Below are 16,858 nucleotides of genomic sequence, written 5' to 3'. Positions count from 1 at the left end.
AATAATTTTCTGTCATTGAGATCAGAATCAAACAACTTTAATTATAAACAGAAAAAAAGCTATACAGAATTAATAATGATGACAATAATAATGATAATGAAAATTACTAAAACAGAAATTAAAATTAAAAAGAAAACTGAAAAAAAAAATATATATATATATTATATCATTATATATATAGAATTATATTAAATATATATATATATATATATATATATATATATATATATATATAGATATATATATATATATATTTAATATAATAATGCTCTAGTGGTTGGCTCTTTTAAACAAACTGGATATTTCAGATGCTGTCGTGAGCCTTCATGCAACACCATCAGAGTTAGAAACATCATAACCTGGTTTATTAGGTGTAATGCATCGATCTCTGTTTCAGTTTTCATCCCATAATCAAGGGGTTGATTTTTATGCAGATTTCAGGTTTTTCTTTTTTGTTACATGGAGGTCACATAATAACTTTACACATCAGCCCTTCATAGTTTGTTTTTGCTACATTTTTTTTAGATTGTATTCTTTTACCCTCATACCAGACATTCAGTCGCCAAATATAAAATTTATCATAAACATATTTTTATCACAGGTAGCAACTATAATAAAAATATTATCATTAAACACTTCAATATTTATTACGAGAAATGCTTTATAACATTATTTAAAACGTTACAACACCCAATTGTTATGTTATTTTCACCACAGCAATGTAAGAAAAAAACAAGATAGATAGGATAGATAGATAGATAGATAGATAGATAGATAGATAGATAGATAGCATTTACACGCTAGAGGGCGACAGAGAGAAATACACACATGCACACTGAATGACTGAATATAGCTAATAGAAGAATCAAGTCTTTTGAATATTGAAAATGTAACAAAGGAGGTCAATATTAAAGAATGCCTCGGCACAGTATAAAGTATATTATGCAATTATAAATGATCTGAAAGCAATATGATTTAAGTTGATCTTTCATCAGCACGGTCTGCATCTGACCCCAGCAGGAGGAACACTTTGGGTGGATTATTTCTCATGGCCTCTTTCCCTGGCTTATAGCCCAGATCCGGGGATGCTGGCTGACTCATGCTTGACTGATTGTATGTTACTATGCTATTTTTTATTTGAAAACTACATGGTATATGTGTTGGAGCAGGGTAGGAACAAAACTCTGCAGGGCTCCGGCCTTCAAGGAATTGAGTTTGATGCCCCTGATTTAAAAGTTTATGTTAAATGGAAACACTGGAGCAGGGGTGTCCAATCCTGCTCCTAGAGGGTTTAGCTTCAACCCAGTTAAACACACCTGGGACAAGTTCAAGCTCAAACCGGTGCGCAACTTTTTGCTACGGTTTCTGGTTTGAACAACATGTTTCCTGGAAACGGTGTGCAATGGGGTTTGAGATAAGTTTTATCTTGCTTGGTGGCTGTGTCAGAAATGTCAGCCCAATCAGCAACAACATGCATATAAACCACGCAGTATTAAAGAGACAGCTCGCACAATGCAGTTAACATCAAAATAAATTCACAAGAGCAAGTATATTGTTTGCACATGTTATTTACATTAAAGGCAAAATAACTGAATTAAAGAGCACAAATATAGATCTTTAATTCTGTTTAATATCATTTAGTAATTGCAATGTCTTCTGGTCCTTATCCTTTCCTTAGGAAGGTGTGCTAGACACTGATTAATGTAACATAAAAATACTATACATATTTATATATTTTGCTATTGTATTGTGGAGTGACACTTTCATAAACTTTTATATACTCCTCTGATTATATAATGGTATAACATAGCACAACAACAGTGATCAGCAATAATGATAAGCCTAATACTCACAATAAAAATAACAAGTTCATATACAGTGGGCACGGAAAGTATTCAGACCCCCTTAAATTTTTCACTCTTTGTTATAGTGCAGCCATTTGCTAAAATCATTTAAGTTCATTTTTTCCTTATTAATGTACACACAGCACCCCATATTGACAGAAAAACACAGAATTGTTTGACATTTTTGCAGATTTATTAAAAAAGAAAAACTGAAATATCACATGGTCCTAAGTATTCAGACCCTTTGCTGTGACACTCATATATTTAACTCAGGTGCTGTCCATTTCTTCTGATCATCCTTGAGATGGTTCATTTGAGTCCAGCTGTGTTTGATTATACTGATTGGACTTGATTAGGAAAGCCACACGCCTGTCTATATAAGACCTTACAGCTCACAGTGCATGTCAGAGCAAATGAGAATCATGAGGTCAAAGGAACTGCCTGAAGAGCTCAGAGACAGAATTGTGGCAAGGCACAGATCTGGCCAAGGTTACAAAAAAATTTCTGCTGCACTTAAGAGCACAGTGGCATCCATAATCCTTAAATGGAAGACGTTTGGGACGAACAGAACCCTTCCTAGAGCTGGCCGTCCGGCCAAACTGAGCTATCGGGGGAGAAGAGCCTTGGTGAGAGAGGTAAAGAAGAACCCAAAGATCACTGTGGCTGAGCTCCAGAGATGCAGTCGGGAGATGGGAGAAAGTTGTAGAAAGTCAACCATCACTGCAGCCCTCCACCAGTCGGGGCTTTATGGCAGAGTGGCCCGACGGAAGCCTCTCCTCAGTGCAAGACACATGAAAGCCTGCATGGAGTTTGCTAAAAAACAGAGAAATAAGATTCTCTGGCTCTGATGAGACCAAGATAGAACTTTTTGGCCTTAATTCTAAGCGGTATGTGTGGGAGAAAACAAGGCACTTCTCATCACCTGTCCAATACAGTCCCAACAGTGAAGCATGGTGGTGGCAGCATCATGCTGTGGGGGTGTTTTTCAGCTGCAGGGACATGACGACTGGTTGCAATCGAGGGAAAGATTAATGCGGCCAAGTACTGGGATATCCTGGACGAAAACCTTCTCCAGAGTGCTCAGGACCTCAGACTGGGCCGAAGGTTCACCTTCCAACAAGACAATGAATAAGCCCACAGCTAAAATAACGAAGGAGTGGCTTCACAACAACTCCGTGACTGTTCTTGAATGGCCCAGCCAGAGCCCTGACTTAAACCCAATTGAGCATCTCTGGAGAGACCTGAAAATGGCTGTCCACCAACGGTTACCATCCAACCTGACAGAACTGGAGAGGATCTGCAAGGAGGAACGGCAGAGGATCCCCAAATCCAGGTGTGAAAAAATTGTTGCATCTTTCCCAAAAAGACTCATGGCTGTATTAGATCAAAAGTGTGCTTCTACTAAATACTGAGCAAAGGGTCTGAATACTTAGGATCATGTGATATTTCAGTTTTTCTTTTTTAATAAATCTGCAAAAATGTCAACAATTCTGTGTTTTTCTGTCAATATGGGGCGCTGAATGGTTTGTCTTTTCATCCACAAATCCCTTCACTTGTTTGTGATGTTCTCTTTTATTCTGGACAGCAAGGGCAAAACTAGGTCACGCAAAACTACACAACACAGAAAAAGAATCAGTTTTTCTGTAGTCTGATGTGCCTTCATATTTTACAAATGTTGAAGATAAGATTGAAATAGCTCTGTCCTGCTCATGCCGGACACGTCGAGTGCATGAATACAGTGTATTATTATGGTTTCAATGAGTGGACTGTTGCTTTTGTCCTGCTCTCTTAACTGCGAAAGCATTCAGATCGCTGCCAAACATCACAGATGGGTCCTAAACCACAGCGACCATAAAATGAGCTTCGTCACAGAACGATGGAACTTCTGGAATGTTTTCAGATGGAAAATGTGTTCGTTTTGCTGGTGAGAGTATCCAGGAATTTTTAAACTTCATGCTTCATGCTTCATTATAAAATATCAGGGTGAAAAAGCTGGATGAGAGACAAAATAGAAGACAAGTAGCTGTTTAGTATTAATAACCCTGTAAATGACTGTTAAAAAAAAAAAAAAAAAAAATTGAACTTTTTTTTTTTCTTGAGGGTATTTTCCACTTTTATGGCTCATACAGTATGATATAGGAGAATTCTGCAGCTCATACTCAGAGTAAAAAAAATAAAAGTATGCAATTTCTGCAATGTACTTAAAAAAAAAAAAAAAAAAAGCTAAAGGGACGGTTCACCCCAAAACTAAAATTCGGTTATCCTTTACTCACTTTAATATATTTTTTTAATCCAACTGTCAAACACAAATAAAGATAATTTTCAACATGTCCCAGTGTTTTGTGTGTGAATGTCTATGTCCAATGAAACAAGACTGTATGTTTTTTTGGACCCCACTGACTTTCATTGTATGGACAAAAACATGCTTTGTTTTGGGGTGAACTACCATGTGAGCCTATTTCAAGTGTGTCTATTTATTAAATTGGTAAGAAGCCATGTAATAAACAGGATAATATACAGTTAATTGCATTATCACAAGACTGCGTTTTAAAAATGACTATTAATTATTCAAAATAATTTAAGGAAAATGCTTTGTGTACAGCAGCTTAACAGGAACCATAAGGCAGCTCTGTTCTGTCTGCACCAGCTGACGGTGATTTGAGAAGATAACTCTTTATGATGCTGACCTGCAGGTCAAATTCCCTTCCTTGGTCACAAGCGGGACAGTCCAGAGGTTGATCGGAACAGCTGCGCCCCCTCTTCAATGAATCAAAACTTATGGCCAACACAATCTCCTGAAATAACTGATCCAGCAGAATTAACTGAGGTTCGGCAGACTTTGAGATTTCAAACATAAAAGATAGACAGATAATTTAGTAGATACTAAAAAGGGTGCAGAACAGGCACAACTGTTTGTACATGTCACAAGTGCAAACAAAACCAAACATCAAAGACAAGTTAGTGTTTTTACACACATGAATGATGTTTCAGGGGTTTATTTGGCTTATTCAAAGTGCAGTGACTCACTAGTGAAATAACATGACATCAACAACAACAGCATCTGCAGTCTTAAACAACACAGCTGAAGGAGTCCATCTTAAAAAACAAAACAAAAAAATAGATACATAAATGTAAAAAAAACCATGCATTTTTGCCCATACAAAACTGAACCCACCCATGCTGTTCCCAACCTGCATGACATTCTTTCATCCATGAAACACAAAAGGCATTCAGCACAGTGTTGATGTATCGTTTCTATACAATTAAAGTGAACTGTGACCAGGGGCTTTGAAGCTCTGACAATTACAAAAAGCACAATAACATTTATTTTGGACTTTTGTAACTTGACAACCTCTGGGCAGTTTTAAGCTATGCATATATATTAAAGCAAAAGCAAAAAATAAAAAAATAAAAAAATAGAAGATATGTTTAAAAACTTTTTAAGCAAGAACCAAATTTTAGGTGGGGGTATACTTTTCAAAAAGAAGACAAACAGTGAAACTTTGTGGTTGTCGAACGTTAGCTGATCATGTTGATGGTAAATGTGATTCTCTACACCTGTGGCCCCTCTGATAGGACTTGAACCGACTTCATAAATCCACTAAGAATCATCAGCTGAATAAAAGACGCAAAAATGGTGCAGAAAAGGAAATTGAACTGTAGATGACATTTTAATTATAAATGCAAAGAGTCAAGACAATCAACTGTGATATTTTCTAGCATGGTCTACTGTAAGTGTCTGAAAAGTGTCTAAACTGTTTAGAGTCACCGTATAAAAGGGCTATATAAGTGCATCAGTGTAGATTTTTTATTCTATATTTGGTTCCAAGAAGAAGCTTTAACATCTACAGAACTTTTCATTTACGGAAATAAAAGGTTCTTTAAATGAAGGTTCACTGAAAGGTTCTTCTATAGCATTGCTGTGAAAAATCATTGGATTGTATTATTCATCTACAATGAAACAGCTGGGACTTTGCATACTCACACTTACATGTCAATGTTCAAATTAAATTCACTAATACTCAACTGTAAAAGCATTTATTTGAAGACATGTTTACAACATTTCTGTCTCTGAATTGGTGGGGCTTCAGGGATGTGAAGAGACTTGCTGAAAGGACCAGCAATTTTACATGCTACACTGATATGCGACACAACAGGAATGTAAACATGAGTTACTCTCTTGTAATACAGTAGTACCTGCGGTAAAGGTTTTCCATCAGCAGACACCTCGACCAGATGATCGTCAGCAGCTGCTACACACATCACCGGCATCAACAACACTGATAAAGTTCTCTGTGGGTTTGGGAACACCCTTTAACAATGGGTACACAAAGACACCCTTCAAAGACAAGTGCACCTGATTGCATTGAATGTGCATGTGTACTTCAAATCTTCCAAAAAAAAAAAAAAAAAAAAAAAAAAAAAAAAAAAAAAAAAAAATATATATATATATATATATATATATATATATATATATATATATATATATATATATATATATATATATGTATATATATATATATATATATATACTGTATATATATATATATATATATATATATATATACTGTATATATATATATATATATATAAACACTGTGCTTGCAGATAATATATGTTCTTAAAGTACACTTTCTTGACACACTTAAGTACTCTTAAACTTACACTTAAGTACTAAAAAGTGTATTTTGTAATGCAAAATTTTACTTCAAAATTAAAAGTTTTACTTCAAAAGTACTTGAATCATTATGTTTTACCAATCTTTTCTTGTGCTTCCATGAAGTACACTTATTTTTTTGTTTTAAATACAAATTTTAAATGTCCAACTTTATCATTACAAATGTGTAATTACAAAGGTATTTAAAAACATGACACGCAAGTTTCAATAGAAAACACATTAAAGTACAGTAGTAGTTTACCATATTTAACCATACTGACAATAGAAGTACTTTTGAAATGTCCTACTTAAGTGGCTCAAAACAACAGTCTTAAGTTCAACCTGGATTTACTATAGATTCATATTAATTTAACTGCAATTTAAAATGTAATTAAGTGTCCAAAAACATCACATTCAGTTTGCACTTAATACCATTTTTATATATAAAAAAACTCTTTTTTTAAGTATTCCTCAAAGTACTTTGTTTTCACAAGAGTAACTTGTCAACTACTGTTCCTCTTCTCTGAATCATAGTACACGTATAGAAAATGTTATGCTAGCTGCTTCCATGTTTTAGTAATAGCATCAGATGCATGCTGTAACCATACAAAATACCCAGGGCATCGCCATAATAGTTTACTGACGCTATGTTTTCTTTGTAAAGCAATCAAGCTTTATCACAATTCTCTTTACACTGCATGCAGGTAATCCTATAGCAGAGATACCATTGAAATGCCCTCATGTTGAAATCATAAGCATCACAGGGGTCACCACCCACAGCAACATGATGCTGAAAACACAATATAAAAAGACTTCAAACAAAGGGAAAATTGCTATATAGGTTTTTATTATTATTATTATCTTTAGCTCTTTCATTTTACAAAACTAAATATAAATCTAGGTGCAAATATTTAGGCAGTTTTCCAGTAAAAAGCTCAGGCACAACACCAAATGGACTAATCTCAGGAAACTCACGACTTGTAGTACTGAAATTACGCTTGAAGAATAAACTTATTTTATTGTATATATAAATCAATATAACACCACAAAAATGTGGTCCATCTGGGGAAAATTAAGCAATTTACATAAAAAGCAGGGTGAAATTACATCTCATTATTTAATTTTCATAACAGCATCCATAAAGCAACCACAAATTATTTGCAGTAATGTTTGTAAGTGCTGAAACAGCTTACAGATCTGCAATGGAAGTAAGATTCAAGGAGACAACATAAAACCAAGGACACAGAATTCAAATAAAAGAAACCCTTTAATAAGAAGACATCTGCAGACTTTCAGAAACAAGAATTCTTAGAAGGAAACAAAGAAACATGACATAAACCGCACATTCCACAAATATGGTACTGTTTGAGTTACACAGCAGATGTTTTGACCTTTTTTACTGTATCCAGAGATGAAAATCATATCATAATTTTGACAAAAAGTACATTTTGTGTGAAACCCTGTTACTGCATAGTTTTCTCCAATACAAAACTTTAGCATTTCTTATCCAGAAATAGCATTATTTGGACCACTTTCTGCATTTCCGTCATACTTCAAGCTCAATCATTCAACCCTGTTATCCAAATAAGTGTAAAAATTATCAAACCAATAATTTTTACTCAATGATTTAATTTATAGTAAATATACTGTAAGTCCATGAACAAACACAACCCACCAAACTAGCATTACTCTACTGAGTCACTACTTCTTTTAGGCTAAATCTGCAACCCTGTTACTTGTGAAGATTGTTAAACCCCATAAAAATTTACAGACAATAAAACAAATGATACAATATTTAGTTTGCCCTACTGAAGTTGATGATCAACATTTTCTAAATGCCAAGCACCTCCTTTCACTGTCCAGTTCTTGAAAATAAAAAACATTTGTAAGCCTTATTTTACAAAGTGCCAAATATCTGTTGCAAGACTGAACACTCCAACTATAAAGCAATATTTGTTCATGTGAAACTATTCAACTTTCCAACCGTTGTTCAAGACTTCTGCTTTGGCACATACATTTGTAGGAAAAGTACTGCTTCTTTTGCCTCGGATAACTTTTGCTTAGTTCAGCTCAGAAATCTGGCCTCCATTTCGTTTCCAAATTTCAATCAAGCCGATGAAATGGATTTCCTGCATTTTGTTGCAAAATTCACTGGCAAAGTCACCAGCTAACAGTCTGCATCACTTTTGGATAGTGATGAATTTAGCAGTTTTTAAGAACAACATAAAATGTGCAGTACTAAATGAAAATTTAATTTTATATAATAAGAACAGCACTTTCTGGCTCAACATGTTCCATTGCCACAAACTGGCGCTTTGTTAAGATATTTATTAGCTTTTCTAAGCAACACTTAAAATATGAGTTTGGGGGTGGGACTATCTGTTTGAACAACCAATGGTAGGCAAGGGGAGTGTTTGAGAAACCTGTTTGAAAACACTTGGTAAGGCTTATAGTGTGTGAGAAATTATTAACTTCATTTTAAAGATTGAAATAAACTCATGTTGTTGCACTGGACACACTCTTTTCAAATGGCTGAGGAGGTGCAAACTCTAAACTGATGTAAATCTTCTCAGCATATGTGGTGTGAATACAAATGTGGCTCTTCTGAAGAGTGCAAAACATGGTCCTCTTGTTGAATGTTGTTTAATGTTATGTATTGGACAGTGTCTAGTGGCTCTTTGTGAATGTACAAAGAGCCACTAGACTCTTTGTACATTTGTACATTTGTGGTGTTTTTTTTTTTTTTTTTTTGTTAATGGTAAACCCACTGTTGCTTCTGCCCTATTTCAGGCGTCATTCCTTGGCTTGTGTTTTGGCTGTTTGCCTCTTTTTTGTTCCTCCTTTTTGAATTTGACTAATCTTGAATGATTGTGTAACACAATAGCAACAAGCAAAGGGGAACCCCACAATAAACTGGTGGGGATATTCACTAAACTTCAATGTGTTGGAGATAAACGGAGCTTAAATAAAAGGTTTTGGTTGTAGTTATGACATTTACATTTTAAAAATGTGTATTTTTATTTCATTTATGTATTTATTTTGTAAGGTAAAATACTTTCTCCTTTCTCCTACTCTGTTCGGAATGGGACTAAAAACAGGGATTGTTCAAGAATCCTGTTTGAAAATAGACAGTATTTTGACAGTTCTGTTGACTCTAATGAAACAGAAATTTTGGCTCAAAAAAACTCAATTCCACAAAAAACAGGCAGAAGTGAAAATTCTCAGTAGCATCATCAGTGCCAAAGAAATTTAATAAAAATAAAATCTGACATTTTAGGGAACTGTGGTGCGACTTCACGTTTGGCCTAGCGTGGACTTAAATAGTGATTATTTTAAGGTAGTAAGGTTCAAACATGCAAAAACTAAGTGTGGCAACTGGTCATTATTTAAACGTGTATTTCTTTTTCAGATATGCTTTAGTTTGTAGTTTTTAGTGTAAACAATAAAGAACTGTACATCTGTCAACAGTGTAGCTCTTTTTTTTAATGGAAATGTTTTTGTGTTCCTCTAGGTGTAGCCATTTATTACTGTGTTCTTGAGCAAAACACTTAATCTATGTAGTAAGTGTGCTTTCTTAAAACATTAGGCTATATTTTTACCAGCCCTGGGCTTTTTTTGTGCTTTGGTCAACTACTTTTTGAATTTTATACACTAAATTTCTAGTAAATAAAGAGAAGTAAAGTTATTTGTACTTTCAAAATTTATTTTAATTTGTGTGATAATGTTGACAAATTATTATTTTTTTTACTCACCCCTCATTTCCATAAAAATCGAGGGTGTTTTCACATATAGTTCATTTTAAAGGAGCCAAACCCAGTTCTCTTAAAGTGAACCAGCCAAAAGTGACCGCAGTCCTTCTGGTGTTCACAATAGTGGACTCAAAAGAGAACCCAGTTCTTTTCTTGGTCCTCTTCAGCACTTAAGTGATTTCTTGTTCAAACAAATAATTTAATGCACAGTTAGCCGTGGATTACATAAATGACAACATAATTATTTTGTATTCCTCTAGTTAACAGTTGATTCATTTATTCACTTATTTGTTGATTTATTTTTGAATTTTTTTTTACAATTCAACAACTGAAATAACATCAATATAATAATAATAATAATAATAATAATAATAATAATAATAAATATTGCCTATATAAAAATAAACAAGTACTAAACTGCTTAGTTCAACCTCATACATCTGTTATGTTGGTCCATACAAAGTGTAAAAGGACCTCATTGCTTTCACAAATCATGAGGAAATCGAACCACAAACCTCCGGAGGTGGCCTGAGTATGGTTCGCTTTTGAGTCCTTTTAGAGGGGTCTGAGATCACTTGTTTGTTCACATATACGAGCTGAACCGCTCTGAGAGCGTTTGCAGGGCTCAAATGAACTAGGTGTGAAAACACCCAGAAGCTATAATGAGGCACAATGGAAGTGAATGAGACATAAAAATATTAAAAGCACTTATGTTGACCTTTATGTTAAATTTTATTTTTATAGTTGTTATAGCCCCGGTTTCACAGTTAAGGCTTAAGCCTTGTCCCAGACTAAAATGCATGTCTGGGCTGTTTTACCTGAAAGAAACTTGCACTGACAGATCTTAAAATATATCAGTGCCATTGCTTTGTCTCAAGATGCACACGACTAATGTTATTTTCTAAGGCACGTTTATAAAAGATACTTAAATGTTCGATTTAAACCTGGTTTAATCTAAGCCCTGTCTTTGAAACCAGACCAATGAGTTTTAAGTTTCATTGTCATGCCAACAAAGTTGTCAAATTGGACTTAACTTTACATAGAAAAGGTTAATAAGTGATATTTCACACTAAAAACCCGTTAATATGCATTTTGTTTATGTAGTAACTTTCGAGTATTTCAAAGTTTAAGGATCAATCCCATTCACTTACATTATACGTTCCTTGCTGTATTTTATTTAATATTTTGCTTTTATTTAATAATTTACAGATACAGCAGTTTAATTCTAAGACATTAGCATTAGCAAGTTTATTGATTGAAACACACAATAATACGTAAAATACATTTTTTTTTAACAAAGTCCTTTCAAACAGAGCTGAAATATCATTCCTCACTACTACTCATCAGAAATACTTTAAAGTGAAAAGTATATTATTTACTTTCATATGATTACAGGTGAAACTATATATGATTTTTAGATTTTTTTTAATTGCACGACATACAAAATAGATTATACATTAAATACATATTTACTGGAATGTGCTTTATAAGGGATAAAAGCCAGTATTTCCCAACCAGTTTGTCAAAATATATTTTTTTTTAGTCCAGTTGGAGCTCTAGATGTTTTATTTAAAAAAAAAAAAAAAGCTTAAAGTTTATTGAGTTCATGTGCGTTTGAGGTGATCGCTGAGCTCATCAGACGGAGGAGTTGGCCGTGGTTTCTTCAGGAGAGAAGCTGGGCAGTGCTGAGTCTAACTCAGTCGCAGACACAGACTGACTGAGCTCCCTCAGCGAGCTCTTGGTGAAGTTCAAACATGACCTCCTCACCAGTTTACGCACCTTCTTGGTTAGCAGTACGTACAGGATCGGGTTGACGCAGCTGTTGAAGAAGGCCAGGCTGGTGGCGAGTGGGAAGCCCACGGTGAGCACGGATTGCAGGTAAGTGGTGTGATGCATGCTCAGCTCTATCAGGCTGAACGTGTGAAACGGCGCCCAACATAGGAAGAAAGCAAGAATCACAGCAGAGACGGTTCTGGAAAAGCTGGTCAAACGTACCGAGTCGGACTGACGCATCTTAATAGCCAGCAGCATGCCACTAACGGTGATGGTTGCAAACGGAAGCAGAAAGCCCACGATGGTGCGCAGAGACACCATCGCAATGTGCCTCACCACTATCATGTGCCTGCTCTCATCGTGAAAGTTATTAAAACACACAACCTTCTCGTTATGCTGGATTACGTCACGGAATATCAAGGCCGGACAGCTTAGACAGCAGGACGTGATCCAAATCAGCGCACACACCCACCAGGCCCTCCGGACATTTCGGTACCTTTCCGACCAGCTCAGGTGGACCAGTGAGATGTAGCGATCCAAACTCAGGACGGTCAGAAACAGCACACTGGCATACATGTTCATGGTGCACACAAACGAGTTCAGCTTGCACATTGTCTTCCCAAAGAGCCAGTGAAAGTCTCGCAGCACGTAATCAATGGAGAATGGCAGGAAAAGAACAAACACAAAGTCGGCGATGGCCAGATTCTGCAGCCAAATGCTGTTCACAGTCCGTTTGCTTTTGAAGGCGGTCACCCAGATGACCATGCCATTTCCAATTACACCCAGAGTAAACGCCAGGCTGTAGATAATCACTGATATGATGTGAAGAGCTTCCTTCTGAGTGTAGCCTCCAGCCTTGGTATCCTCTAGATATCCATAATCCATGTATTCATAAGTGTCGTTTACATAGTCCCCGTCTTCTTGGGTCATCATTCTATAGACAAAATAGGAAAGAAAAAAAAACACAAATAAGAGCTCTTTAATATCTGTTTTAATGAGATTAAATGGAAAACAAATGGAGATTTTTGCCGAAAGGTAGGGTGACCATACATCCTCTTTTTCCCGGACATGACCTCTTTTTGGGCAAAAAAATGCGTCCGGCCGGAATTTCTAAATCACCCAAAATGTCCAGGATTCGGCTTTTCTACAGTCGGCATTCATTGTGTGCGTTTTTGAATTAAAGCCCTGCGAGGGACTGTTTTCTTAAAGGGATACTCCAGCCTTTACACACAATTTTGTCATTAATCACTTACCCTCATGTCGTTCCAAACTCGTAAAAACTCTGTTCGTCTTCAGAACACAATTTAAGATATTTTGGATGAAAACCGGGAGGCCTGTGACTGTCCCATAGACTGCCAAGTAAATAACAGTGTCAAGATCCATAAAAGGTATGAAAGTCATCTTTCGTCATCAGACGAACGGAGCTTTTACAGGTTTGGAACGACATGGGGGTAAGTGATTAATGACAAAATTTTCATTTGGGGGGGGGGGGGGTGTATCTCTTTAACTCCCGCTGAATATCTGATAATTTTCGCCCGCTCCCGTGATTTTTTGTATCCAGTGCTCCCAGAAAAATTCTAATATTGCATATAATTTTCTCACATCAGAGAGCTACTATCAACATGCAGAGTATTTAAATCTCTTTAGAACGTGCACTCGCTGTTCACTTTCGATTTTGCTATCACGCACACTTTGCATAAATTACATTTGACTGAAATGCTAGTATTGAAACATTTTGCATTCTACCCATTCTATTCTATTTGGGATTGCATTACTTTAACCACCGACCAACCACAACTCAGCCCCCCACTCGCACCCACTGTCCTCTTTTTGGAAAACTATGGAAAATTGAAATATGATTACCCTACTTAAAGGTGATGTTTGTATCAAATACTTTTCCTTGATTACTTCCCCGCCTGCCATTAATTGGTTAAACAGATTCCCCCCGCCCCAATCTCACACTATTGGTTGAGTCAATGTGACTGTGTTGGGCTGCTTGGAGCGTTCAAGCAAACAGACAACCTAGGCTCATTCGAGAAACATGCCTGTGGCGATATTTCTGCAAAATGATATTACGTTGCTTCTTGCACGTTTTGGGACACTTTCAAAGTGAAATATCTAATGAGTAAAACTTAAAGGAGATTTGTTTGCAAAACAAATGAATGTGAATCCTGCAACGTATTATTACGTTGGTTGCTATACATATTGTAAAATTTTGGAAAAGTAAAAGTGAGTGGCAAGAGAAGGTTAATGATAGTGTTAACAAAGGCAAACATGAGATAAAAGTGCATTTGCTGTAGCAATCATGCCATTTTAGTGCAAGAGTCACATTGTACCAGGTGAACTACTGAGCAAGTTTACTATGTCAGAAATGCATCTAAATGTATTAGTTTAGAAATCATGGTGAAAGTATTTTAAGGTCATAACATAGTAGTGTGCAAGGGATCTCACAAACAATGTTATCATTTTTGTGAAAAATAATATAAGTTGTTGGTGTTTTACTGCCTCCAGAGTTCATTTCACCTGGAAACAGTAGTGAATTCTGTATATATGCATGTTTTTGGAGTTTTGTTTGTGGAGCAATGTTTTGATAGCACCACAGAGTGTTTACTCTTTTCAGGGCCTTTTTAGAATCAAAATACAAATGGTTAACTTGCAATTGACTGTACTTACTAAACATTAAATGCTATTTCAGCATAAATGTACGCAAATTTTAACAGTTTCAAACTGTATTTAACAATCAAAAGTAAGATAATTTTTAGTTAAATTCCTTTTTTTAGCTCATTACAGATATCCAATAAGGCACCTTATAATTGTAACAGAGTCTCTGTACTTTATGTCTACAACATGAAAAAACTGAAGATATTACTATGATGGTATTTTCTCTGAGTAGGCCTAGACTGAAATTGATCCAAGATTTTGCAACTAACTTCAATTCTCAAGTGCCTCAATCCACATGCACTTTGAAAGACATTTTAGAGTTTTATAGAATTACCTGACAGTGTCCTGCTCAGAGACTTCAACTCCTCTTTAAGAATTCCTTTGTCGAATTCACAAAAAGATTTGTGATATCCTGATGGGTGTTTCCCTGTTATTGCTCCTGGAGTACAATGAGAGACAGAGAGGGAGAGAGAGGGTGAGAGGGGTATGAGTGAAAAGAAAAGACGTGCACTGAGTTTGTAACTTCCACACACACACACACACACACACACACACACACACACACACACACACACACACACATACACATTTTTGTCCCTTAATAAAATCTGTTTTTTTTTTCTTCTTCTTCTTTTTTCTCTGTGCTGTCAGGAGCATCTGGGTCTGTGGTCAATTTTGCCAGCATGCATTGCACATAGAAGGTTTTTATGATTCAGCTCTGTCACTAACTCACAAACCTCTCACTCAAGAGGAATGTTTCACTGCAGGATCTTTCCAAATGTGCTTCCAGGGGACTTTATGATCCTAATGAGAGATGTATGATTATTCTCTCTCTCTCTGGAAATGTGATCTGTTAAGAAATGTCCCTGCAAAGGTCAACATAAAGCAACTCACGTCACAACTGAGCTGTCACTGCATGAATATGGTGCAATGAGCAACAGCTGATATTATATCGCAATTATGCCACACCACTACAGAATGAATCAAAACTTGAACAATAAGGGCAGAGATGTTTTCAACATAAAACCGGTTTCAGTTAGAACCAAAACAAGCTTTTATAGTCTTATATATATATAACTATATAATAAACTTTTTATTCACTTGTAGTTCTTTACAAAACCATTATGATGAAAAATCCATAAACCAACATCTAAAGAATCTAGACCTTTCAGAACTTTTAACTCCAAAGCAATATAAAACTCAGAAAATGCTCCGTTAAAAGAATACGGGTTTTGCCAAACTTAAAGGGCGATAGAAAAAGCTACTTTCATTGTGTAATTGGTGTAATGAATAATGCATTCGGTGCGTCTGTGGTAACCGTTAACTTACAGTTCATAATTAGAATAAAGTTTTATAATAAACTAGTGAAATGAACCAAAATATATTGTAATAAAAACATCACCACACGTTGTTTGTTGTCGAGGATGTTGTTCGTTAGAGTAGGTCAAACCCCAAAAGTTTATGCAAATGTTTCCTCCATTTGTTGGAAGTTGTAAAGCCGTGTAAACTGTCATATAGTAACAGTCGTGCGGTGGAGTCTTCTCTTCACGCAGTCGCCAGAGCGGATAAATGAGGAGCTGATGTTACAAAGAAGTGACTGTGCACACGTTCTCTCTCTCTCTCTCTCTCTCTCTCTCTCTCTCTCTCTCTCTCTCTCTCTCTCTCTCTCTCTCTCTCTCTCTCTCTCTCTCTTTCTCTCAGTTGGCCAATGCACAGCATTTGTTTATTATGTAGGCTAGCATATTATTCATTACCTGACCAATAATGCGTTTTTATTATTATTATTATTATTATTATTATTATTATTATTATTATTATTATTATTATTATTAATAATAATAATCTACATAGCATTTGTTTTGAAAAACAACAGCATGAACATTTAGGAACAAGAGCAACAACATGCCGCAGATGTAAAATAAATCTATAGGGAAAAAATCTATTCCAGATTATCATTATCAGATTATCAACAGATTATCTATTATAAATTCTACAACAAGTTCAACAAAATGTACCACAATAAATAAGCCTACAATAAAGCGTGATAAATTCTAGTAAAGGTGGCCATGAGAAGTAAAATAGTTTAATTTGTTAGTGCTGTGCAATATGTTTTCTCCTCTTTTCATCGGTCTTTTTAGTTTATGTGCCTTTTTTAGATAATGTTCTACTTCATC

At 35.6% G+C, this 16,858-nt stretch overlaps 1 protein-coding gene across 2 annotated transcripts; it reads right to left on the bottom strand.

The window, feature by feature from the left end:
- Positions 1 to 11,468: 11,468 nt before the first annotated feature.
- LOC109069695 (G-protein coupled receptor 1-like) lies at positions 11,469 to 16,286 on the bottom strand. Of its 2 annotated transcripts, none has more exons than XM_042763204.1 (3): positions 16,087 to 16,286; positions 15,019 to 15,123; positions 11,469 to 12,957 (listed from the first exon to the last, which is right to left on the bottom strand). In XM_042763204.1, exon 3 carries the CDS (start codon positions 12,954 to 12,956, stop codon positions 11,886 to 11,888), a length of 1,071 nt encoding a protein of 356 aa, XP_042619138.1. In that variant the 5' UTR covers position 12,957; positions 15,019 to 15,123; positions 16,087 to 16,286; the 3' UTR covers positions 11,469 to 11,885. The 2 variants fall into 2 exon arrangements, with proteins under 2 accessions (XP_042619138.1, XP_042619137.1); XM_042763203.1 differs by having other exon boundaries at positions 16,092 to 16,286.
- Between the last annotated feature and the right edge of the window lie 572 nt (positions 16,287 to 16,858).

This window comes from Cyprinus carpio, chromosome A9 (genome assembly GCF_018340385.1).
Source record: "Cyprinus carpio isolate SPL01 chromosome A9, ASM1834038v1, whole genome shotgun sequence".
In the NCBI taxonomy this organism is placed as follows: Eukaryota; Metazoa; Chordata; class Actinopteri; order Cypriniformes; family Cyprinidae; genus Cyprinus; species Cyprinus carpio.
The sequence above is the reverse complement of the archived record's forward strand: the minus strand, read 5'-3'. Positions and strand labels throughout refer to the sequence as shown.